The sequence below is a fragment of the Bufo gargarizans genome, chromosome 7 (genome assembly GCF_014858855.1).
Source record: "Bufo gargarizans isolate SCDJY-AF-19 chromosome 7, ASM1485885v1, whole genome shotgun sequence".
NCBI lineage: Eukaryota > Metazoa > Chordata > Amphibia > Anura > Bufonidae > Bufo > Bufo gargarizans.
This window is the reverse complement of record NC_058086.1, coordinates 180,852,746-180,879,886: the sequence shown is the minus strand read 5'-3', so window position 1 is coordinate 180,879,886 and position 27,141 is coordinate 180,852,746. Positions and strand designations below refer to the sequence as shown.

The following is a 27,141-nucleotide window of genomic DNA, read 5'->3' as shown; positions in this document are numbered from 1 at the left end:
GGGTGGCAACCCAGTAGTCCGCACAGGTTAAAATGTGGGCAACTCTGCTGTCGTTGCGCAGGCACTGCAGCATGTAGTCGCTCATGTGTGCCAGGCTGCCCAGGGGTAAGGACAAGCTGTCCTCTGTGGGAGGCGTATCGTCATCGTCCTGCCTTTCCCCCCAGCCACGCACCAGTGATGGACCCGAGCTGCGTTGGGTGCCACCCCGCTGTGACCATGCTTCATCCTCATCCTCCTCCACCTCCTCCTCATCCTCGTCCTCCTCGTCCTCCAGTAGTGGGCCCTGGCTGGCCACATTTGTACCTGGCCTCTGCTGTTGCCAAAAACCTCCCTCTGAGTCACTTCGAAGAGACTGGCCTGAAAGTGCTAAAAATGACCCCTCTTCCTCCTCCTCCTCCTCCTCCTCCTGGGCCACCTCCTCTTCCATCATCGCCCTAAGTGTTTTCTCAAGGAGACATAGAAGTGGTATTGTAACGCTGATAACGGTGTCATCGCCACTGGCCATGTTGGTGGAGTACTCGAAACAGCGCAACAGGGCACACAGGTCTCGCATGGAGGCCCAGTCATTGGTGGTGAAGTGGTGCTGTTCTGTAGTGCGACTGACCCGTGCGTGCTGCAGCTGAAACTCCACTATGGCCTGCTGCTGCTCGCACAGTCTGTCCAGCATGTGCAAGGTGGAGTTCCACCTGGTGGGCACGTCGCATATGAGGCGGTGAGCGGGAAGGCCGAAGTTACGCTGTAGCGCAGACAGGCGAGCAGCGGCAGGATGTGAACGCCGGAAGCGCGAACAGACGGCCCGCACTTTATGCAGCAGCTCTGACATGTCGGGGTAGTTGTGAATGAACTTCTGCACCACCAAATTCAGCACATGCGCCAAGCAAGGGATGTGCGTCAAATTGGCTAGTCCCAGAGCTGCAACGAGATTTCGCCCATTATCACACACCACCAGGCCGGGCTTGAGGCTCACCGGCAGCAACCACTCGTCGGTCTGTTGTTCAATACCCCGCCACAACTCCTGTGCGGTGTGGGGCCTGTCCCCCAAACATATGAGTTTCAGAATGGCCTGCTGACGTTTACCCCGGGCTGTGCTGAAGTTGGTGGTGAAGGTGTGTGGCTGACTGGATGAGCAGGTGGAAGAAGAGGAGGAGGAAGCCGAGAAGGAGGAGGTGGCAACAGGAGGCAAAGAATGTTGCCCTGCGATCCTTGGCGGCGGAAGGACGTGCGCCAAACAGCTCTCCGCCTGGGGCCCAGCTGCCACTACATTTACCCAGTGTGCAGTTAGGGAGATATAGCGTCCCTGGCCGTGCTTACTGGTCCACGTATCTGTGGTTAGGTGGACCTTGCTACAGATGGCGTTGCGCAGTGCACACTTGATTTTATCGGATACTTGGTTGTGCAGGGAAGGCACGGCTCTCTTGGAGAAGTAGTGCCGGCTGGGAACAACATACTGTGGGACAGCAAGCGACATGAGCTGTTTGAAGCTGTCTGTGTCCACCAGCCTAAATGACAGCATTTCATAGGCCAGTAGTTTAGAAATGCTGGCATTCAGGGCCAGGGATCGAGGGTGGCTAGGTGGGAATTTACGCTTTCTATCAAATGTTTGTGAGATGGAGAGCTGAACGCTGGCGTGTGACATGGTTGAGACGCTTGGTGACGGAGGTGGTGGTGGTGGTGTTGGTGGTACATCCCCTGTTTGCTGGGCGGCAGGTGCCAACGTTCCTCCAGAGGCGGAGGAAGAGGCCGAGGCGGCAGCAGCAGAATAGGCCGAGGCGGCAGCAGCAGAAGAGGTAGCAGGGGGAGCCTGAGTGACTTCCTTGGTTTTAAGGTGTTTACTCCACTGCAGTTCATGCTTTGCATGCAGGTGCCTGGTCATGCAGGTTGTGCTCAGGTTCAGAACGTTAATGCCTCGCTTCAGGCTCTGATGGCACAGCGTGCAAACCACTCGGGTCTTGTCGTCAGCACATTGTTTGAAGAAGTGCCATGCCAGGGAACTCCTTGAAGCTGCCTTTGGGGTGCTCGGTCCCAGATGGCGGCGGTCAGTAGCAGGCGGAGTCTCTTGGCGGCGGGTGTTCTGCTTTTGCCCACTGCTCCCTCTTTTGCTACGCTGTTGGCTCGGTCTCACCACTGCCTCTTCCTCCGAACTGTGAAAGTCAGTGGCACGACCTTCATTCCATGTGGGGTCTAGGACCTCATCGTCCCCTGCATCGTCTTCCACCCAGTCTTGATCCCTGACCTCCTGTTCAGTCTGCACACTGCAGAAAGACGCAGCAGTTGGCACCTGTGTTTCGTCATCATCAGAGACATGCTGAGGTGGTATTCCCATGTCCTCATCATCAGGAAACATAAGTGGTTGTGCGTCAGTGCATTCTATGTCTTTCACCGCTGGGGAAGGGCTAGGTGGATGCCCTTGGGAAACCCTGCCAGCGGAGTCTTCAAACAGCATAAGAGACTGCTGCATAACTTGAGGCTGAGACAGTTTCCCTGGTATGCATGGGGGTGATGTGACAGACTGATGGGGTTGGTTTTCAGGCGCCATCTGTGCGCTTTCTGCAGAAGACTGGGTGGGAGATAATGTGAACGTGCTGGATCCACTGTCGGCCACCCAATTGACTAATGCCTGTACCTGCTCAGGCCTTACCATCCTTAGAACGGCATTGGGCCCCACCATATATCGCTGTAAATTCTGGCGGCTACTGGGACCTGAGGTAGTTGGTACACTAGGACGTGTGGATGTGGCAGAACGGCCACGTCCTCTCCCAGCACCAGAGGGTCCACTAACACCACCACGACCATGTCCACGTCCGCGTCCCTTACTAGATGTTTTTCTCATTGTTATGGTTCACCACAACAACAAATATATTATTTGGCCCAATGTATTGTATTCAAATTCAGCGGGATATAAATTTGAGGCCTAGTATTTAGGCGCTGGGTGACCGGTATGGATTTAGTGACAGAATTAGACTTGGAAATGCACAGAAGCGTGTGTGTGAAGTTATTCTGAATGACCCTATGTGCACCTTGAATATTATATACCCTTTTTGGGATAGATTTCAAATAGCTCTGATATAGCAGGAACCACTAAATTATGAAATTGCTAAATTGGGAATTGTATTTCAACCCAGAACAAAAAATGTGCTTTGACGGACACTAAATATCTTGCCCAGCAACAACAGTACAGCGGTAACGAGAGATTTAGCAGGATATAAATTTGAGGCCTAGTATTTAGGCGCTGGGTGACAGGTATGGGTTTAGTGACAGAATTAGACTTGGAAATACACAGTAGCGGGTGTGTGTGAAGTTATTCTGAATGACCCAATGTGCACCTTGAATATTATATACCCTTTTAGGGATAGATTTCAAATAGCTCTGATATAGCAGAAACCACTAAATTATGAAATTGCTAAATTGGGAATTGTATTTCAACCCAGAACAAAAAATGTGCTTTGACGGACACTAAATATCTTGCCCAGCAACAACAGTACAGCGGTAACGAGAGATTTAGCAGGATATAAATTTGAGGCCTAGTATTTAGGCGCTGGGTGACAGGTATGGGTTTAGTGACAGAATTAGACTTGGAAATACACAGTAGCGGGTGTGTGTGAAGTTATTCTGAATGACCCAATGTGCACCTTGAATATTATATACCCTTTTAGGGATAGATTTCAAATAGCTCTGATATAGCAGAAACCACTAAATTATGAAATTGCTAAATTGGGAATTGTACTTCAACCCAGAACAAAAAATGTGCTTTGACGGACACTAAATAACTTTCCCAGCTACAACAGGACAGCGGTAACGAGAGATTTAGCGGGATATAAATTTGAGGCCTAGTATTTAGGCGCTGGGTGACAGGTATGGGTTTAGTGACAGAATTAGACTTGGAAATACACAGTAGCGGGTGTGTGTGAAGTTATTCTGAATGACCCTATGTGCACCTTCAATATGATCTACCCTTTTAGGGATAGATTTCAAATAGCTCTGATATAGCAGAAACCACTAAATTATGAAATTGCTAAATTGGGAATTGTATTTCAACCCAGAACAAAAAATGTGCTTTGACGGACACTAAATAACTTTCCCAGCTACAACAGGACAGCGGTAACGAGAGATTTAGCAGGATATAAATTTGAGGCCTAGTATTTAGGCGCTGGGTGACAGGTATGGGTTTAGTGACAGAATTAGACTTGAAAATACACAGTAGCGGGTGTGTGTGAAGTTATTCTGAATGACCCAATGTGCACCTTGAATATTATATACCCTTTTAGGGATAGATTTCAAATAGCTCTGATATAGCAGAAACCACTAAATTATGAAATTGCTAAATTGGGAATTGTACTTCAACCCAGAACAAAAAATGTGCTTTGACGGACACTAAATAACTTTCCCAGCTACAACAGGACAGCGGTAACGAGAGATTTAGCGGGATATAAATTTGAGGCCTAGTATTTAGGCGCTGGGTGACCGGTATGGATTTAGTGACAGAATTAGACTGGGATATGGCCAAAAAATAACCACACTATTGCTGGTTAAATGCACTTGGTGACGGGCGCAGCTTGCCCCTGATGTAGTATATGGCCAAAAAATGAACAGACTATTGCTGGTTAAATGCACTTGGTGTCACAGCTTGACCAACCACACTACTGAGGGTTAAATGCACTTGGTGACGGGCGCAGCTTGCCCCTGATGTAGTATATGGCCAAAAAATAAACAGACTATTGCTGGTTAAATGCACTTGGTGTGACAGCTTCACCCTGATGTAGGCTTTAGCCAGAAAACAACCACACCATTGAGGGTTAAATGCACTTGGTGACAGGCGCAGCTTGCCCCTGATTTTGTATATGGCCAAAAAATGAACAGACTATTGCTGGTTAAATGCACTTGGTGTGACAGCTTCACCCTGATGTAGGCTTTAGCCAAAAAACAACCACACCATTGAGGGTTAAATGCACTTGGTGACAGGCGCAGCTTGCCCCTGATTTTGTATATGGCCAAAAAATGAACAGACTATTGCTGGTTAAATGCACTTGGTGTGACAGCTTCACCCTGATGTAGGCTTTAGCCAAAAAACAACCACACCATTGAGGGTTAAATGCACTTGGTGACAGGCGCAGCTTGCCCCTGATTTTGTATATGGCCAAAAAATGAACAGACTATTGCTGGTTAAATGCACTTGGTGTGACAGCTTCACCCTGATGTAGGCTTTAGCCAAAAAACAACCACACCATTGAGGGTTAAATGCACTTGGTCGCAGCTTGTGCTGGCGCACCACAAGACACAAAATGGCCGCCGATCACCCCAGAAAAATGTGACTGACAAACGGTCTGGGCAGCCTAAAAACAGTGAGCAATTGAGGATCAGCAGCTCAATGATCCACAGCTGCAGATCGATCAGTTAATCAAGTCCTTTGGAGGAGTTAATCTGCCTAATCTCGCCCTACTGTCGCAGCCGCAACCTCTCCCTACGCTAATCAGAGCAGAGTGACGGGCGGCGCTATGTGACTCCAGCTTAAATAGAGGCTGGGTCACATGGTGCTCTGGCCAATCACAGCCATGCCAATAGTAGGCATGGCTGTGATGGCCTCTTGGGGCAAGTAGTATGACGCTTGTTGATTGGCTGCTTTGCAGCCTTTCAAAAAGCGCCAAGAAAGCGTCACAAAAGCGCCAAGAAAGCGACGAACACCGAACCCGAACCCGGACTTTTACGAAAATGTCCGGGTTCGGGTCCGTGTCACGGACACCCCAAAATTCGGTACGAACCCGAACTATACAGTTCGAGTTCGCTCATCCCTACTCTTAAACAGTGACCTCCACAGTGCCCACATCTTTAACAGTGACCTCCACAGCGCCCTGCCCCTTTAATGCTAGGGCTACTTAACGACTTGGGTCGCGCAACTTTTCGTCTCAACAGTTTTTATAATGATAGGCTATGGTGTCGCACTCAGACATGTGACATGGATTTTTCTGCGACTGTCGCGTCGCAGTCGAAGAAGGTCGCATGTCGCAGTGCAACACCAAAGACTAAATTTGTCACGCGACAATGGTGCGACTTCAATGTCACCCAACACAGGTAGCAGTGTAGTCGTGCCCAATGTGTCGCGCGACACATGTCGTCGTGTAGCCCTAACCTAAAGCTGACCTACAGCAGTGAAGAAAAATGGCTGAGTTGTTATGCAAACCTGGAGTAAAACTATGTGAATGTGGAGGCTAAGGGCCTGTGAGCTTCTATTGGCTGATAAGAGACATGTGGCCGTGTGTATGGTAGTTTAGATATGAAGAGAAAGACTTGCAGGCTTGTATTGGCTAATACGGGTCATTTTTGGGGAATATCTCAGGAACGGTACGTCCTAGAGAGCTGAGACCCCCACAAGATTTTTTTCCAGGTAGCAGGGGATGTGTATATAAGTTTCGTTGAAATCGATGGTTGCGTTTTTGACATACATATATCCTTCTTTATATATATATACACACACACACACACACACAAGAGTAAGAGATATATATATATATATATATATTTATTATTATTTTTTTTTTTTTTATTTTTTTTTTGCCATGTTCCTGCAGTTAAAGATTTGACTGTTGTGGGTCAGACTGGATCAGCGGCTTAGCTCCAGGCTTGATTGTTCGTGCAACGAATGCATAGACGGCGACTTGGTTGAAGTATTATTGGCGCAACTTCCGACGATCGAAAAATAATGTGATTGTGGCAGAATTCTTGCGACTATCAAGGAACATTTTCATCCAGAGGGATTGCATAACGGTGGCGGTAACATCTTTACCGTGTCTGCTGCGCGATCAAAGGTCGCCATGAAAAGCCTAGCCTCAAAGCGAATGACCATGTATCACATAATGATGAAAAATACAGGCCACACCAACCATCTAAAGCTGAAGAAACGAGTCTACTGAGTCTATGTTCTTTTCCTCAACTCTACAGCTGCCACTTCGGCAGAGAATGGCAAATGCACATCTGTTTCCTAAAATGAAGAAATTGTATAAAGTTTTCTCCTAAACAATTCTGTGTGGCCGGCCATAGTAAATGAAACACAGTATACGTTTTTACAATCTTTGATCTAAGTGGATGAACCATGAACGATTGCACGTTTTCTATTACGACAGCATACGTAGAAGAATGCTGGAAATCCATATTTCATCGTGCCAAAACAAGGCGCCAATATCTTGTCACTAATGTAATAAATTATGCATATAGCAGCTGGTTTCGCTGTGTGTGGTTTACCTTCAACCGCTATCCAGGGTGGTTTCTCTCTCCCACACAATACATATTTTTTTTTCTATGGAAGTAACTATTAGGAGGTGTTATGTAGAAACGATGTCCTAAATCTGCCAGTCATTTGTTCCAAATGCAAAACAATCACTTAACCATACAACTCCGAGGTCCTACACAGTTTATCCTTTAATCGCCCATTCCAATCAAAACCAGGTTATTGCTGGTGTGATGTCCATGTCAGCTGTATCAATCTTGGTTTAGTTAGGCAGTAAGTCTAAACAGGATGGATTACATGCAGGCAGTATTACACGGCCAAGTCTTCTCACCTAGGAGAAGTTTAGCATGTCTGAGGCTGCATTATATTTCCTTGTCATTAAGTCAGGACAAGGCCAGCTTCCAAGATGAAATTGCAGTGTCACCTGAAGAATATGTGTGACTTTAGAAAGCTGCATGCTCTTTGACTATTGTTGGTTTTATTGAAAAACCTGAACATCCCAGTTTACGAGGCTTAGGTAAAATTTCAAGCTGAAAAAGAAAAAAAAAAGACAGATTTCAAGACAAGACAAAGAAAAAGACGTCAAGGCTCTGTTCACACCGGGCTTACTCTTACTGTGTGGAAGTAAAAGGAACCCGAGGCCTAATGAATTACCCCATTATGGAAGCGGTCATCAGTATGCAGCCATAAGTGAAGCGCTGCACTGGCTATACTCACTGCTCCTTGGTCTGGACTGCGTACTGCTGTCTGTATTGTGAGGGAACCATCTACTAGATGGGCCAATGAGTCTTCTGCCACTATACTGAGGTCAGATGATCGGATTTGCAGTCAGGACAACAACAAACCTCTGCAAAAGTTTCTTTAGCCTTTGCCATGTCCAGGTATTTGGCAAGTCTACCACTGGACCATCTTTCCAGCCGATTGAGAAGATGGATCATCAAGACATCAGCGGAGCCAACACGTTGTCAACTATGCCTGAGCTAATTCTATGCAATAGTGAAGGTCCTAATTAATGATGAGCGAAACAAGTTTGGGATGTTACATCTGAAGTCGCTTTGTTCAAAACTTCTGATTAATACTGTACAGAGTCGGAACTGAAGCAGAGTTCAGTTTCAAGTTTTAAAGTGTTTTTTTCACTTTAAAAATCAAGTACCGACATTATTCAACGAAGTCACACACGACTTCATGAATAACTAACCTCAGCTCATCGGAGCCCATACATTTTAATACTGTATGAAGACGGATCTCCGTACAGTATTAATCTGGTGACTTCGGGTGTAACATCTGAAGCTCCCTTCTCTCATGACTGTGGTGGAGGTCCTTAGCAGTCTAATAATGCAAACGAAGTATACCGCCTGGGTATAAGGGCAAAAGCCTTTAAAACTAGGCATAAACAAACCCATGGAAGTTCATGTTCGCTGGGTTCGGCTGAACTTCAGGTCAAAGTTCAGGTTCGGGACCTGAAGTTAACCCGAACTCAATTGAAGTCAATGGGGACACGAACTTTACTTTATTATTTTCCGTTATAACATGGTTATAGTGGCCTCAGTGGTCATGTGCAGTGCTACTGGCAGAGTGAGTTCTTCTTTATAGGTTGGCATCACCATTGAGCCATGGGAGCTATGATGCCAGTAGTACCTCACGTCACTTCTGATTGGCACTGATTCCCTGTAGCGTGCATATAATAGATTGGAGACTGCTTTAATATGGACCATGGAGCTTTTATGTGGACTGAAGCCTTATACAATTTATAGTGGCTGGCAGGGTGGACCAGTGGTTGGCAGTGTTGCCCTGTAGTTTTGGGTTATAATATAATAAAGGGCAAAATCTATGTAGAGTTCTTCCTAGGTTTTCTCCTACACTTTTGCTACAGATGGCTTTCCATTTAATTAGCCCTAGTGTGTCTGATATGGGGAAATTAGATGTGAAAGGTAATAATCTCTGTACAGTGCTGTAGAAAAAGCTGCCTTTATATATGAATGAGAAAAAGTTTGAAAAAATAATAATAACACCCTGAACAATAACTCAAACTTAAAGTACCGCAGATTTTCAACTCTAAGTTATATTAACCTGGGAAGGAGATCCCAGGCACTGAAGAGACAATGAAATTGTCTTCCATTGACCCTGTACAAGGTTTCGTGTTTGTTCTATGTTATTTGATTTTATTTTCTCATTTTTTAAGGAATTACAGTCCATAGCGAAGAAGATTGAACAAATAGCCCCTTCCCTCTCCCCCAAACGAAGCAGCAATAGGATGGAAAGTATCAGCAGACGTGTTTCATTTCGAATTTCCAGAAATTCTTGGACGGAGTGGTTTATTTTTGATACAGATAAAAAAAAAAAAAGGGTTTTCTAATAGCCCAAGTATTCACCTCACTTGGCCATATACTGACACTAAGTAATGCAGATAAGCTGGAAGCAGAAAAGGACAATGATCATATGTGATAGATCACGGAAAAATGGATCCTGACCGATTATCTGCAGGTGCAATGTGCCCCTGAGGAACTAGTGCAGAGGATGGGAGTGGTAGTGGCCCTGATGAGATGCTGTGTCACGGTGTAGTCCATCAGGCTGTCGCTCCCTGGTGGTTTGGTGCATGTTCTGTTTATTTATTTTTTCGGGCCCATTCAAGTGAATGCAGTCCACAAGCGGCTGCTGTTTGTGGGCTGCAATATGGGCCCAGCCAGCACACGTTCGTGTACATGAGCCCTAATACAAAACATAAACAACTGCAGATACCCCATCTGGGGTACTGGACACGTCTCACAGATGATATACAAAACCTGCAGATGCAAATACTGTACATGACAAGCATTCCCTGGTCATACAGTTAAGCATTCAAACCTGTCGGACGTCACAAAACTATTTCTGGCGCTCCCCAAACAAATGCTAACTCACTAATCAAACATGTTCTGCATTTTTCCATTAAACAAATAACGTCTCCACATAATGTATGAAAGATCTCCTAGTGTGTTAAACATGAAGAGGTCATAACTCCGAATCACAATTATTATTAATGAAAGTGTTAGGGATAGAAAACACTGACAGATAAATCATAGAGAGGTCAAAACCCCATTTTTCAAGACGTAAAAAAGTCAAATAGTGTCTTATACCGAGTCCATTAACTGATCAAACAGTTGAGTGTATGAGAGTCAAGCTTTTAAAACGATTTTCCAACTCTAATGGAGATGGGCTAAATGCCTGTCTAGATAAAAGACATGACAAATGGCTGTAAACTGCTTTATAGGGACCAAATATGAGCATTTACATGGCCGTCCTTAGGTTGGATGTGCAGTACCGTCTATCGATGTCCTTCTTACAAAATAACTTCCATTCATACAGTCTGTAAATAAAGCATATAATACAAAGCCTGATTATAAGGTAACCATAAGCCACCATCATAAGGTGCCCAAGTCGTAAAATTTGGTGCATAAATAACACTGCCAGATAGATGTTTAACTTACACTGCCCACTACATAAACTAAGTAGCCGTATCTTGCCCACTAGGTTTGAGCGCCAAATGTGAAATTGGGGGTGCAAGATCTGGGCACCCAGGCCATTTGGGCCAGTGCTGCCCCCTTCATTGACAACTGAACAAATCACACAGAGCATATGCCAAGCGTAAAACAATTGTAGTTCACCTGGGTTGCATCTTTCAATCGTAAATAATATGATTAAAAGGAGCATATTGCAACATGATTTGCCTTAAAAAATTGACATTTTCAAACATTTAGTGTGAATGGGCCCAAATATTTACTATGAAAGTGGGAATAGGAAGTGATGGACCTTTGAAACCCCAAAAACATCACCTGTTGTCAGGGGCGTAGCTATAGGCTCATGGGTTCTGGTGCAAGAGTTCAGCTTGGGCTCCACCTTCCCTCAGGGCTTTGTGGCCAGGGGACAGGGAAGCACATTGCATTTGTGCTACTCAAGGCAAAAATTCAAACAGGACCCCCCCCCCCCCCCCCTTCCCCTATGCCAAATTCTTCACCTAACCCCTTCCTTCCAGCCAGAGGTGCAACTTCGACCAGAATGCACTTTCTATAATACCGGTGTCTTCTTATGTGGTACAGTGGTCTTTGGTCCCTCTCAGGCTCCTGGGCCCAGTGGTGACTGCTACCTCTGCACCCCCTATAGCTAGGCCCCTGCCTGTTGTCTATATGTAAGATACCTAGCAACTAATGTGGCTTTGGGTCTACAGCTTACTTATGTCTAAGTGTTTGGTCTTATGAACAAAACGTCATTGTGGCCTAGTCATAGAATCACATTAGAAAGTATATTTTTGGGGAATGGTATTCTAGAGCTCTTACATCTCATATACAAGAAATCTTAATGTACAAAAACCTCCAACATCTAACACAATGAACTAAAATGTTTTGATCCCAAGATGTCTACACGTTGGCTGTCAGTGTGACATTTGCAAGAAAACCCAAGTCAAGGCACATATGTATAGAAATGAAAATAAAGGTATATCTAGAATAACAACGCTCTGTATCTCCACAGCCGTAATACAATCACATCCAAATATTATGATATTTGGCTACTGCTACCTGTCTGTCGGTCAGTTCCTCTGGTAACAATTACAGGATGACTAGTAATGAGGGGCTCGTGAACACATCATGTCAATGAAATGACTTCTCTCGGCTGGGAATCTTACTCTGGAGGTAGCGAGATAACAACCCGAGAATTTATCACAGCAGAAGAGGGGAATGGTATACTTATCTAGATGAACTCTCCAGGCTCTCAATGTGTCAGTCTTGGGTATAATTACAATTTTCATCGCTTTAAGAAAAATAGATTGTGTTCTATGTGAAAAAATGTGTAGCACTTGATAAACTAGGTTCTTCTGTCCCATAAGAAGAAAAGTCTTCCTGCTGATTACAGTTGCCCAGACATGATAACTCTAATGTAAGTTTCCCCTTGGTTGTGGTGTTCTAAAATTATTTACTGTGCAATCCAATGTTAAAGAGATATTCCCATATCAGTCGTTTATTGCAATGGGCCCGGGAAGGGAAAAGGGCAGAGGACAGGAGTGGTGGTTGGGGCACTGATGGGTGCAAGTAGTACTCATGGTATCAGTCCTCACTATGGTGTTCCCTGGGCTATGCAGTGATGGAAGGGCGCACCCTTGTTCTCTTGGGGCACACCCTGGTTTTGAGGATCCCCTGTCTTGGTATGGTTCGGAGTGCCCTTGCTGTCAGTGTGTTTTAGGGGTGCAAGGCAGATCTTACACAAGCTCCAAAGAAAAGTTTAGCTCACCTCTGTTGCTTTACCCAGACTGCTAGTAGAGCGCAGCAGGTGAACATGCAAAACGATCCAACACTCTAGCTTCTTGATAAAATCCATAGGCTTTATTGTAAAGACAAAATAACACAATGTAGCACAAAAAACACATGCTTTTCCTATGTGTTCCGAACCCTGGGGGTTCTTCATCATGGCCCTTATCTGGCAGATCTTATGGGTCTCACAGTTCTTATATTCCAGAGGCTGGTAAAGTGGTAGGAGTAGAGGTCATTGATCTAATTCAGAATGTGGGATCCTCCATTCCCTGTTCTGCTTGATAAGGCAGCCGCCACACCATGGTGGAAAAGCATTGGAGAGGTGGTCATGTGTTGGTGTTCAGCACGCTTCATCCGAATCATTGGGAGTTGCAAAAATAGTGGAACACACTTAGGTCAGTTTTCCATAGAAGCAAATAGAGAGAGCCGAACATGTGGGACGCAGATCAGGGGCTGAGGCTGAAAGTAACATAGTACATAAGGCCGAAAAAAGACATTTGTCCATCCAGTTCGGCCTGTTATCCCGCAAGTGGAACAGATCTCTTGCTGCTGCCATTTATTTCACACAAAAAAAGATTGATCCTTACCAAATAATATGGCCTGCTTGTGCAATAATTACAGCTTACAGTTTGCAATCATGCACTTGATAAGTATAGATCGAGGGAGGGTTATCTGGGATGGGAGTTCAAGGAAACTTAGTTTGACCCCGACAATTTATTTCACTTACAATCAAAAATAATCAGCTCCCTACAGAACCTTCCAAAGACAATGTAGAAGATAACTATTAACATGCAGACAATTCACATTTTTGGAGCACAATAATATATGATGTATTGGCCGGCTAAATCATGTTTGAGAATCACAGTAAAGACTAGATAAAGGCCAAAAGACTCCATCAAAAAATATGCTAAAATGGAAATTCTTGTCGTTGAACCCAATCTAGTTGGCACAGTGGGTCCACATCCACTGCCAGTAACATATACCAACTATTAGTTGGCTTACTTGGTGTTAGAATTTTGCACCACAATTTTGGCACACATTGTCACATCTTAAGTCAGGCTCACTTTTCAGCCATGACACACCACCTTGCTGTGAATTTTGATTAGTAAATCTTCCTCTGTGTTTTCAGTTGGCGCCAAGACCTAATGGTAAATACTGTATAGTCAACACAAGGCCCTGCCTGGTGATATGTCAAGTAGAGGCGAATACTTTTATCAGGACAGAAGTGTGAGGCCTCAGACAGATCTAGAGACCCAAATCATTCGGATTTGATGGGTATGAGACTGAAAGTCAAAAGCCACCAAAAATGGCGCCTGCAAGGCACAACATGGCTTACACAACGTAGCTGAAACAGAGTAAAAATCCCTTAACATTGCATTGATACAAAAAGATGAACCACAATGATCAACCTATAATCTCAGATGGGATTGGGCAATTTGCAAAAGTCTTATTAGTGACATTAATCTTACCTTCAAAGATAATATAACGTTAAAAGAGTATGAGCAGAAATTAGAACTAAACGTATGATGCTTTGAAGGCAACCTCCCGGATGAACCAGTATATCTTGTGAAACGTGTTGGAGTAGTAGAGTACAGTATTTTTTGTTGTTGAGGGACTTTAGTGAGGTTAGGGTGTAGGTTCCTGTCCTGTCTTAGTGGCACCCTTTTCAAGATGGTAACTCAACTCTGGGCCAGTTGTTAGAGTGAGCTCTGTTGGGTGTACCGTATTTCACTCAGACCACGGTAATTTTACCATATAAGTGAGGGCCATTGTGAGAGAAGCGTGTTCCTCTAGGGCTACTAATAAGCAGGGATCGCCTTTGGCCATTGGGAATCAAAATACAACTCTACCCTTTTGCATACACTCACAGCTTTTCTTTCTCTTCTGCTACTTAAACCTTTTAAACTAGTTAGTACGTTTTAGAATTCTGTGAGTTTAAAGGTTAGGCTTTACACACGTGAGTATCATTTTAGCATGTGTGTTGAGTTTTTGAAATCAGACGGCCATCCTACCTGGATGTTGCCCTACAGAACATTAGAAGGTAAAAACAAGTACCACATCTCCATATAAATAACAGATGGTTAAATCCAATCCAACAAATCTAGCGTCAATGAAAGTGATCACAGATATGAAAAATCAAAATGAGCGCTATAACCACAATCAGAAATCATCGTGCTTTATTCATGTGCCCTAACAGTCAAGTCTGAATGATACAGTGACATATGTCTGTCAATTAAAACAGCATGTGTCCCTGGTAGACCTAGCTTACAATATGCCCATGGACTAATAGTAAAATATTACGTATAGGGACAGATGTTTAAGCTTATGTTTTATGCTGCCCGTGGTTCGGGCAGGTTCCCTTCAAGCCTACGAAGATATGTTAGGATGATCGTACTGATTAAAATAAATGATCCTTACTGTTTTTGTTTCTTCCCATTCCAAGAATCATATATTATTTTTTGTCAATGTAGCAGTAGAACTTGAATTTTCTTTAGGATCTCAACCAGATAGTTTGACTATATCTGAACGCACCTGTAGATGTTGCGAGTTGTCCGGTATATTATCATCCCTCCGGCGAGGGTCATCTGCGTTCTTTTTCTTCTCCATTTGATGATTGTGCTTCAGATTGACAGATTTCTTGTTCTGATCTTTCATGATCCTAAGATTAATGGTAGAAATGTTTTAAAAACATGATATCATATATAACAATTTATTTTTATTTTTTATACATCAACACATTAAATCAGCACTATTCTTTCTCCCGTCTCCCAGGTCCGCTGCCTTGGGATAACATTGGGATAATACTCAGGAAAAAATGTTGTATTCGCTCCTTCCTCACTCCTGAATTAACTAAATGCCAGTGCATGCCCTCATCATTTCCTGCCTGGACTACTGAAACATCCTCCTCCGTGGCCTCCTATCTAGCACCCTCTACTCTATTCTCAACTCTGCTGCCAGGTTAATCCATTTCTCGCCTCATTCCAACTCTGCATCTTCTCTCTGACAATCATTTCACTGGCTCCCCTGCAAATTCAGTTCAAGATACCAACAACGAGTTATAAGGCTGTCCATAATCTTACATCTTGGACCTACTTTCAAGATACGTCCTCATATATAATCTATGATCCTCGCAAAGACCTCTTTTTTTGTTCCCGTCTTGTCTGTTTCTTTCACAATCATCTACTAGATTTCTCTTGTGCTTCCCCCATACTCTGGAAATGTCTACAACATTTAAAAGCAACCTGAAAACCCACCTCTTCAGGAAAGCCTACCACCTGCAATAAGCATGCTGCCACCAGACAGCCAGATCAGCAGCTTTTACTCTCACCTGCTGTGTCTTTCCCCTTTCCCTTATAGATTGGAAGCTCCCATGGGCAGGGTTTCTCAACCTTTGTGCCAGCAGTCTGGTACTAAGCTCATGCTCATTGTTCTTGCATTGTTTATATTATGTATGCATACACCCTCTTAGATGTCTATGCATGAGCATTCTAGTTTTTTTTTTACATATTTTATAGGAAAACCTAGGTTTCCTATCACCGGAGAATCTGGATTCCTAACTCCAAAGTCCAGGAAGTAGATGGAGCTTCAATTTTGTCACTGGGTCACGGCTTCCATTATGGCTCCTTCCAATATGGTTCTCAATTTATGACAACAAAAGAATAGCTAGAACCATTGTGAAACACACTACTTTCTTAAAAACCTATAAAGAATTCATATAGCATGACGAGGGACCATTCTACATGATGTTTTAGAATAATGACCATAGATCTGACTTAAGCCCTCTAAATCAAAGTCACAAAATGTCCTTCTGAAACGCTTTCAGCATAATCATAACTTGTCTTTCAATAAATGTATAACCATAATCACATTTAGGGAAGTAAAGAGAGTTTGTCACCATGTATGAGAGTTTTAAAATAGCTTTTAGCAATCTCGGACCCTCGTCATGTTGACTTTGGAGTGGATGACCATATTATGCAATTAGCATGCTAACCGTTGGCCGGCCTGCTAATCAAAGCAGCCTGCAAGATAATTTGTGCCCTGTTCTCCGTCACTGAGAAGTGTTGATGTGCAGCATGGGACTGGAATGGAAGAGACACATAGAAGCTGGGTAGGCATTCAGCATCTGTCATTTAAAATGTATTATTGCTCATTCTTGACAAACCCAAAGAAGACATTATTGAAAGGTCTAAACTAGTTGTATTTCAAAATAAATGGAACACATTGCCCCCCAAAATTCCATGATTAACTGTAAATCTGAGGATTTTATCAATGTTCACAAAGAAGGATACATTTGCCACAATTTGCTAGTGTGACAGTAGCCTTAGAGGAATCATAAAATTTGGTCAGTTCATTAGTTGCATGCAAAAATTTTTCCGGCATTCTTGCAAAGTATGGCGGAATTTTTTTTGCATGCAACTAATGAACTGACCAAATTTTATGATTCCTCTAAGGCTACTGTCACACTAGCATTTTGGCTTTCTGTTTCTGAGATCCGTTCAGGGCTCTCACAAGCGGTCCAAAACGGATCAGTTTTGCCCTTATGCATTCTGAATGGAAAAGGATCCGCTCAGAATGCATCAGTTTGGCTCCGCTGCTTGCAGCGTTTTGGCGTCCGTCTGACGAAACTGAGCCAAACAGATCCGTTCTGACACACAATGTAAGTCAATGGGGACAGATCCGTTTTCTATGACACAATAGAAAAACGGATCCGTCCTCCATTGACTTTCAATAGCCGTCTTGGCTATGTTAAAGATAATACAAAAAGATCTGTTCTGAACGGATACTAGACTTTTCAGGCACAATTTATGCCAGAATTATGGAGACTTTTTCTTACCCAAGGTGTATAAAGGGGATCGATTTATTTTACTTTGTTAGGAGTTGACTAACTTAGTCTTTCCAGGAGAATGGTTCCATGGCAGACATTAAAAAGTGGAACTTCCCTCCATCATGTAAACCATTCCCCTTTCCAAATTTTTATAAGAAGGAAGAGACAGAACTCTTGAGGTAATTAGTAATTTCTTGATTCTAAGAAGTTACTGTTGCAAGATGAGCCCTGCAAAACGCACCTGAGAAGGCGATAACCTTTTCCATGGCACCAGAAATACATATACTGCCTATATGGTACATATGATCATATTTCCTTGTAAAAATTGAAAAACTGCAAACTTTCATACATTTTGCTTCAATATTTCTATAAATATTTATTCTGTCAAAAGATTTTTTTGAGATTGACAGATGTGTGCTGTCCCAGCATTTATTTATTCGATTTAAGATAAATTGTGTATTTGTGTTATCATATCATTACCATGTTATGTAATGCTGCCACCCTGTGGTCATTCTTGTTATAGGTTTCCTGAATGTATTATGTAAATCCCATTGCCTTTGCTCTCTGTCTACTCCTCCCTTTCAATGACATCATATCCTGTTTGTTCTGTTCCTGTGTGCTTTTTCCCTGCAGCAGACTCAGAGCTGGTGAGAGCAATTCATTTTGACCTCTAATGTCCTCCATAGCATTCGTTTTGACCTCTAATGTCCTGCATGTGTCTTTGCTCAAGGTAAATTCAATAAATTACCAAAGCATTTCCATTGTATCCTCCTCACTGGCTTTTCACATGCAACTGGTACCACGACCTAAGGGATATTAGTGAGTTCAGCTGTCTACCATTGCTTGTACAGAGATTACCACTCACAAATAATCAGAGACTTTTCTAACGTACATCTGTGGCAGAATGAGATGTGTATACGTTATCTGACTAGCTATAGAATATGCAGCATGATCGAACTTCTGGTTAAGAAACTTAAGAACAAACATGACTGAAGAAAGTGTTTCAAACTGAACAGAATTTCAGGCTCAAATGCATGCCATTATATATCCTATCTAATCATGAAGTTCACAAACAAGTTGCAGCAATGACCTTTTTTCCAAAAACTTTAAGAACGAGGAAGTCAACACACATTTATTCTATTGAAATGAAAATCTACATGTGGTTTTAAATAGAAAATCAACTGATAAAGCCATAGTTGTCATCAGTTCCAGGCCAACACTCTAGTAGAAATAACTGGTGGTTTATGTGAGGCAAGAAGAAAACATTGGATCTGGAAATCCTGACTACTGCTCCAAGCCACTGAAATACCTAGAAGAACAATGCGGATGTCTGTGAAGAAATCTAACACAAACTCTGAAAACAAAACTCTAAGGTAAGTTCATGATCCTGGAGGCTTCTTATTTTTTGCTCTGACCTCCTTAGAAGATGGGTCATCATGTTGTGCCAAACACCCCAGGGTATATTGGAGATAAATTTTTGTATGCAATTAAGGTGTGGTAAGTCATATACCCAGATCAGGGTAACCAGGAGAAGAAGGTGAAGTCAGTGGACAGTAGACACACCACTATAGCGTACTGTAGTCAACAATAAGTAAAAGTATTCACATATAGTCACCCTATAAGGGATATATTAGAAAAGCCAAAAATAATAATCAACTCACTTCACGGGGGGAGGCCGGCTGGATAAGCTCAAGACACCAGCATGGACCAATACCCCCCAATCCGGAGTGCCTGTAGAGTCGTCCACACTGACAGTTGCCCAGTAGGAAAAGGAAAGGCTTCACTTCAGTGGTATTGTTTGAAGACTTTGGCTTCTTTATTAATTCATAAAAGGCTCAACGCGTTTCGGGGTATGCAGACCCCTTCTTCAGGAGCAAGTACAAACAAAATACAGATAAAAATAAGCTTATAATAGTAATACCTGGTGGCCCTATATATAGGGCTTATGAAGGAAGGCCAATATGGTGTCTTTTGGCGCCAAAAAGGAGGGGGTGGGGACCACATGGGACGCTGATGGGCGTAGACCGCCTCCTCTCTCATTCAGGGAGTGCTTTAGGAGCGAAAAAAACGAACTTCCGATATACGATGCGTTCCAGCCTGGAACACATCCGGAACTTCCGGTTCGGCAAGCACTCCAACCTGGAACGCATTGAGAGCTGAGATATATCACTTCCGGTATGCGTCTCACGTTGGACTGCAGAAACTAACTTCCGGTCCGGCGGTGAGACTGCTAGTTAGTACAAATTGTGTGTTTAGAGCTTTATGACTTATTAAGTCACTTTCCTATATCCTTTCTTACACACCGAATTCTTTCAGTGTGAACACCCCTTCCAGCTGCCTCCCCTTTTACATTTTTTTTCTCCTGCCTCTGCTTTTTTACATTTTCTTGTTCTCCATCCACTGGCGCCTCTAGTTATATCCTGTCTCTTGGAGTCTTCCACTAGATTGGAATAACCCTTGCCTTTTTCTTTCTCTCTATACCTGCTCATCATGTTGTGGACATCCTAAGAAGACCCTGCCATGTTTTTGTTTTTAGGATAAACTGAAAAGACCAGCAGTTCTGGGTATACTGACAAGATCAGACAGGTCATGATGTTGTTGTAGACATCCTTACAAGACAAGCCATAAGGTTCTTGTGGACATCCTTACAAGGCAAGGAATAAGCTTCTTGTGGACATCCTAACAAGACAAGTTATGATGCTGCTATAAACATTCTAAAAAGCCCAGTCATGATGTTGTTGTCGACATACTAACATGATGTTAATGTAGACATCTTTACAAAACCAAATCATAATCATAAAACAAACCACAATATCCTTATGGACATTTCTAAAAAGACCAGTTAAGATGTTCTGAACATCCTAGTAAGAGCGGACATCCTAATAAAATCAGCCAAGATGTTGTCGTGAACATCCTAGCAAGGCTAGTCATGAAGATGCTATGAACAGTCTAACATTTTGTTCTAATTTATAAACTTTTTATGATGAGCACAACAATATCATTTCTTGTATAAGATTAGTGACCAATGGATTGTGATAAAAATGTACCATAAAAGTTTTTTTTTCCAGAAATCAAATACTGATGGCCTATGTTTCATTGGTGGGGGTCTAACTTTCAGAAGCTTAGATTTTGTCAGAATGAAGAGGCCCCTTAAGGGTTTATTCACACATCCGCAAATAGCAGATCCGCAAAACATGGACACCGGCATTGTTCGTTCCGCATTTTGTGGACAGCACATCGCCGTCACTCTCAAAGAAAATGCCTTTTCTTGTCCACAATTGAGGACAAGAATAGGACAAGTTCTATTTTTTTGCGGAACGGAAGTGCGGATCCGCAAATGCGGATAGCACATTCCGGCCCCTTTGAAAATGAATGGGTCCGCACCTGTTCCGCAAAATTGCGGAACGGATGCGGTTCCATTTTCTGGACGTGTGAAAGGACCCTTAATTGGACTGAGCTACATTTTCTGGCACAGCTGCTCTCCTAGAAAAACCACGGTGACTGATCGGTGGTGGTAAAACGAATCACACCTTGATGAACTAGCCACAAAGGATAGACCATTGATAGACGACTCCCACAAAAAGATATGATTAAGTTTAGCCACAAATTTCACTCGTACTGGATGGGAGAACTAAAAGATTGGCAGTCAATCATCTAATCACATATCTTCAATAAAACACATCCACTAAAGATTTAGATATAACCAAATTTCAAAAGATAATATGAATTAGGGTACTTTCACATTAGCGTTAAAGTTTTCCGTTAATGAGTTCCGTCATAGGGGCCCAATACCGGAATAAAACGCTTTAGTTTTATCCTAATGCATTCTGAATGGAGAGCATTCCATTCAGTATGCATCAGGATGTCTTCAGTTCAGTCCCTCTTACGGTATCTGGCTGGAGAAAATACCGCAGCATGCTGCAGTATCTTCTCTGTCCAAAACTCTGGAACACTTGCCGGAATGCCGGATCCAGCATTAATTTCCATTCATGCTGGATCTGGTACCAAGTGTTACGCAAAAAACTGATCCGGTTTCCCGGTCTGCGCATGTGCAGACCTTTAAAAATGCTATAAAAATAAATACTGGATCCGTTTTTCCAGATGACACCGGAGAGACGGAGCCGGTACTTCAATGCATTTGTCAGACGGATCTGCATCCGGATCCGGAAACAAATGCTATACGTTTGCATACGGATTTCCGGATCCGGCAGGCAGTTCTGACAACGAAAGTGTGAAAGTACCGTTATGGAAAAATTATGAAAAATTCATAATTACATAATTTGTGATAGGTAATACAGTCTGGGAGGGGACTGAAGAAAAAGGATAGAAACAGGTGACGCATGTCACATTACTCACAGAGCTGGTCTTGTGACAAAAGGCCTGTGCTACATCAACATTACATCATCAGTCTACAGTCTATTTAAAAGACTCAGAACTGAGCAATTTCTTGTGATGTGTCAAATGAAAGAATATGCAATCATCATAGCACACTTGAAGAAAGGAGCATTTAAAAGCCCTGTCCATAGAACTCCCATCTGTCTAATTTATCTACTGCATTGGCGGATAATTCCAGCAGAATACGGAATAGGAAAGACTGTTTATTTTACTTGATTAGAGTGTTTGTCTTCTGCTGCTGGGGTCTGTTTTTCCTCCAATCTTCTGCCTTTTATCTGTATTTATTTTTCTCCGAGGACCTCTTGCTGCTGCCGGCCTTTGTCAAGACCATGCTTGGTATGCACATACACAGAGGGATGGAACAAATACATAGCAAGTAAAGTATGCCGCAGGTTTGGGGCATATTCATTCCATTAAAGGCAACCTGATACAATGGTAGGGTATATTTTCTCCTTACATTTTCTATAAACATTTTAGATGTATGAGAAAGAGTCATTCTGAACACAGATCATGTTGCGTCATAGGCAGAAAATGCTATATTAACTGAAATACTGTACAATAAAAAAAAACAAAAAACACTGCCTCTAGTGTTCAAATAAAAACTGTACAGTATTAAAAGACTGGAAATTAACTCAAATACCTATAAAAAAAAAAATCTAATAAACCAGTTTAGTGAACAAAAAGAAGAAAAATATTACCTAATAAAAGTCCCTCATCTTAGGGACTACACCTCCAGGGTCAGTTAAAAAGGGAAATAATCTTGAAAAACTCCTTTAAGGTGCTAATCATTAGTTTTAGGTCTTAGAAGAGTAAATATGCACATTAGTCTAAAGTTGATTAAAACAGATAATTTCAACCAGAACGAACATTCGTCAGTTAAAATTTACCATTACCGTTTGAAAACAAGTTGGCCGTGCTTAATATTTTTTCGTCCGAGCCAGACGAAAGATCATTCGCTTAAAGGGGTTATCCCACTTAGCGTTTTTCTACTTACCTGCTGCCACCGCGCGTTCACTTCCTGGATTCTGGCTGGGGGCGGGCTTCATCTTGATTGAAGTCTTCTCCCGGCAGTGCCGCGCGCTGGACTGAATGCGCACGCCGCCGCGCATGCGCAATGGTGACTTATTTCTACAGAGCCGGCGTGCGCGTTCGCAGCTCTGTACTATTCTGGCCGGGAAGAAGTCACCGTCGCGCATGCGCGGCAGCGTGCGCGTTCAGAACAGCGAGCGGACCGGCCGGGAGAAAAGAAGGAGTCTTCTGGGCAAGCGCGACCTTCCGGCTTTTGGAGAAGAGCGGAGGTCGTAACCAGGGGAGACCGAGTCACAACAATCAGGTAAGTGGGGATGAATTTTATCCTAATTGGTGGGGATTTGTTAATAAAGTATATTTACAAAAATGATCACTGTCAAATCATTAACAGAGATCATTATGATGGGATAACCCCTTTAAAGAAAGATTGTTTGTGAACAAAAGTACTTTCTTTGAAAGAACGTTCCCAGAAATATTTTTTGTCCATCGCCTGAGATCTGGCCATACACATTTTGTCAACAGCAGTATTTAGTGTGTTTGTAAAAGGGGAGGGACATTTAATCGCACCTCTGTCTTCAAGTTACAGAAGACACACTTTCAATTTTGCTAGAACTGTACCAAACCTGTGAATTTGGATTTAGGAAAATCATGAGTTTACATTAGGCCTCATAATAAAATGTCTGCAATATGGAAGGGTTCAAAAAGAAAGAACCAGACCTTGTCCTTCCAGAGCCAGAATGTGGGTAGCAGCAGCAGAAGATATCCGGCCAGAAGTAGTAGTATTAGTAAACCACAGTTCTCAGTCGTTTCGGAAAGGCGCAATATTATCATTGAGGAAAAAGAGTATGAGATTGTGGATTGAATGGCTCTCTTATCCTCTCAGTTACAGCAGGATGATATGGAGGTCATCCACGCCATGCTTTGGAGCCATGGGTTCCAGTATTCTTCCTGCTCCTCCTCCTTGCAGCCACAGAAAAGCCTTTTAGTTGAGTCCTCTCTGTCTTCGCGCCTCCACCTCCCTTAGTGCGGTGCTTTCATTTTTCCTAAGAAGAGGCAACAAAACCCCAAAACGCACTACAGTCAAGAGAATATCCCTGTTGATGTGAGAGCACATGAGGAGGCTCTGGGGCAGGTGGGGGACTCATTGCTTAGCTGTGTTGGTGATAGTGCTGATGGTACTTGTAGCCACAGTGTTGGTAGTAGGGACAGTGGTATCGACAGTGGTACTCTGGGCAAATGCAGAGCAGGGAATCGGAAGGAGTGCCATGGAGCCCACTATGAGAGATCACGGTCTCATAAAATTAGCGAGGAGGGTCAGGACTATAAGAATGATTGTGTGCTGGACAGGACCTGGAAGCCAGATTGGGGTGCTGAGGAGACATAAGAAGAGAAGGGTGGTGGCTGCAGTGGCAATAAAGAGCAGAGGCAATGTATGGGCAAAACCTCCAAAAGAATTGGCAGGGCCAGATCTCCTTCTATTGTGGTCAGCTCGGGAACTGATGATGCCGCTAATACTGTGGGAGCAGGCTCAAAATGTGGTAGACTTAGGCCAAGCTGAGCTGACTATATCTCTGCGCAAGCAACTCCCTTATGGCAATTTTCTCCACAGGGCCAGCACACAAAGCCACAGCCATGTGCAAGATCTGCAAGATTAAAATAAGCCATGGTCGTTCAAACACAAACATGGATACCAGGGCTCTATGGAAGCACATGAGGTGGCATCATCGGATCCTGTGGGAAAATAGAACTGGCCAGGATTCTCAATCAGAAAAGTCTGCCCTCCTTCTCCTGGCATTTAGAGATGAGCGACGTTTAGAAAACTTCGATTCGGCAGCTTCGCTGAAGTTCAACAGGAAATTTGATTTGTTACAAATGAATTTGTCATGAATCGCTATAAATCAGGTAGACCCAGGCCAATCTGCCCAAAAGTAACAGTGGCCTGTAATACTGACACACAGGAACTCTACAGCTATGAATATTGGTGTACTGCACACTTATCTACACAGCGATAAATTAGACCTGCCTGTAAGGCCTCATGCACATGACCGTTTTTCGGGCCCGCATCCGAGCCCCAGTTTTTGCGGCTCCAGTCCGGACCCATTCACTTCAATAGGGCCGCAAAAGATGCGGACAGCACTCTGTGTGCTGTCCGCATCCGTTGCCTCCGTTCCGAGGCCCTGCAGAAAATATATAGCATGTCCTATTCTTGTCCATTTTGCGGACAAGAATAGGCATTTCTACAATGGGCCGCCCGTTCCGCAAATTGCAGAAAGCACACGGGCGGCTTCCGTTTTTTGCGGACCGCAAAAAACAGAATGGTTGTAGTGCATGAGGCCTAATACTGACGGCACAGTAACTATACAGCTAGCAGAATGGATTAGCTATGACTCTAGGTGCACTGCGCAGTTATGTACACTCTCTGTTAACAGTTTCCAGCAACATTGTCCCTAGACATGAACATCTTGTCACGTCTTTCCCTATGCTCAGCTCACACGAAAAACGTGGCGACCACGCAGGATCAGGGTTTTATAGGGCTCTGGCTAGCTGTGACATCACAGAAGGGAGGCTGCTGCATGGCAGTATGGGAGATCACACATTCTCGGGCTTGTCTCTACACTTACTTTCACTTTCTAAAATGTGCAGCCGCCCGCCATTTTAGGAAAACAGGTTCATTACTAGGAAGCGCAAGGAAATTTGGATTTCGCTTCACTCAACACCACTGGTCTTCTTTGAGGCAGCCAGCCTTCATCTCCAAGCACTACAGTGTCTTTGTTACCATCATCAGCTGCTTCTTCTCCAGCTCTGACTCCTTCTCCGCTCTATCGTGAGATATCCATAATGGAATGTGTGGCCATGGAAAAACTATTCTCGACCACAAATCAGCTTGTGTAAGCTGAACTCCCACCTGGCCAAGTTTCTGCCGGTTCAGTTGCTGTTGTACCACTTAGTCGCGCCTGTGTCTTTGCCTAAATAAAATTTTTCTGGGTTCTGGCCCGTGCTGTATGGAGGATCTTTTGGCTAAGCAGTGAAGAATACCACTACTACATGAAAAATGTGACTTGTGGTGCACTTCCACGCCTTTCCCTTAATGTAATTTTTCGGGGTGTGGCCCAGGCATTGTGCTGGGACTCTTGGCCATGGTAAGCAAGAGTACTGCTGCAATATGGAAAATTTGACTTGTCAGTCCGCAAATGTGGTGCACTTGTGCACCTTTGCATTAATTAAATTTATCTGGGGTGTGGCCTGGGCGGTATGCTGAGATTCTTGGCATGTGTGTGTGATATGGGTAGGCATTCTGACCCCATTAAGGTATCATTTTTAGATGCTTGGTCCCCCAACCAGTCACTGTTTCTTTTCCCATAACACTGTGTGTGTTTAGTCACTATTTGCCTCCGATAAAGGACTATTTTTGTAAGCTTTGAAATATGATAAAGCATAAAACATGTGCGTGTTTAAACACACTGTACTGTATGTTGACTCCGTCAAACATACATTTACCCATAGCTATGTATATAAGAGCCACTGAGACATTATTAGCTATTGTTGTCATTGAAAGAGCAAAAATGCAAAAAACTAACAAAAAAAGATAACATCCTTTCCTAAAAATTCTAAGTCCTAGGAAACTAGAGAATGCTATATAGCAATTTCAGGGCAACTTTGGTTTAGGCAGAATTGATTTTGGTCCAAACTGAACTTTCAAAAGACTCTCTCATCTCTATTCAGCATGAAAAACTAGTTACATTTGCAATTTACTTTCTGTTACAATAATGCTCTAATTGTGAGACATTTTCTTTATTTCATCATAATGGCACCCCCTGCTGTTCACACTGAATAGCAATACACACAACCATCTACTTAGGTGGTCGCACACACTCAATTGCACCCAACAACTGCCACCAGCCACATCTACTTTTAGAAGTTATGACAGTGAGAGTGAAAGAGCTTCAGTAGAAAGTATATCCCCCCCCTGCGAAACGACATGTCCCCCTAAGCTGTCAACCTGAAGAGAATCTACCAGAGCAATGGCAGAAATATATGGGGATATTTCTGGATCTATGTAAGGTACAGGCCTGGTTCCAGCTTTGTTAGAAAGAGATTGTCATGTACTATAGGATATGTCTTACTTCAGTCATGGCATGAATCATTTAAAGCAGTGTTCCTCAACTCCAGTCCTTAGGGCCTACCTACCGGTCATGATTGGTGAATATCCCTTAGAATGACTACCTGTGGTAAGACACTAATTATATCACCTGCTCAATACTAAGGGAATCCTGAAAACATAACTAGAAGGTGGGTCCTGAGGACTGGAGTTGTGGAACACTGATTTAAAGGGTTTTCCAAAATGTAAACATATTCCTTATCCACCGATAGGGAATACATGTCAGATGGGGGTC

General features: G+C 43.3%; 1 protein-coding gene across 4 annotated transcripts in view; it reads right to left on the bottom strand.

The window, feature by feature from the left end:
* Window positions 1-27,141, bottom strand: part of ERC2 (ELKS/RAB6-interacting/CAST family member 2) — an 881,888-nt gene that overhangs the window by 490,536 nt on the left and 364,211 nt on the right. For all 4 annotated transcript variants that reach the window (XR_006390837.1, XR_006390839.1, XR_006390838.1 and 1 more), the window contains one exon: window positions 15,031-15,157. Coding sequence is in view for 1 of the 4 variants with exons in the window: in XM_044300746.1 (XP_044156681.1) it covers window positions 15,031-15,157 (127 nt within the window). In the remaining 3 variants the exon portion in view is untranslated. The remainder of the gene's footprint in view (window positions 1-15,030; window positions 15,158-27,141) is intronic.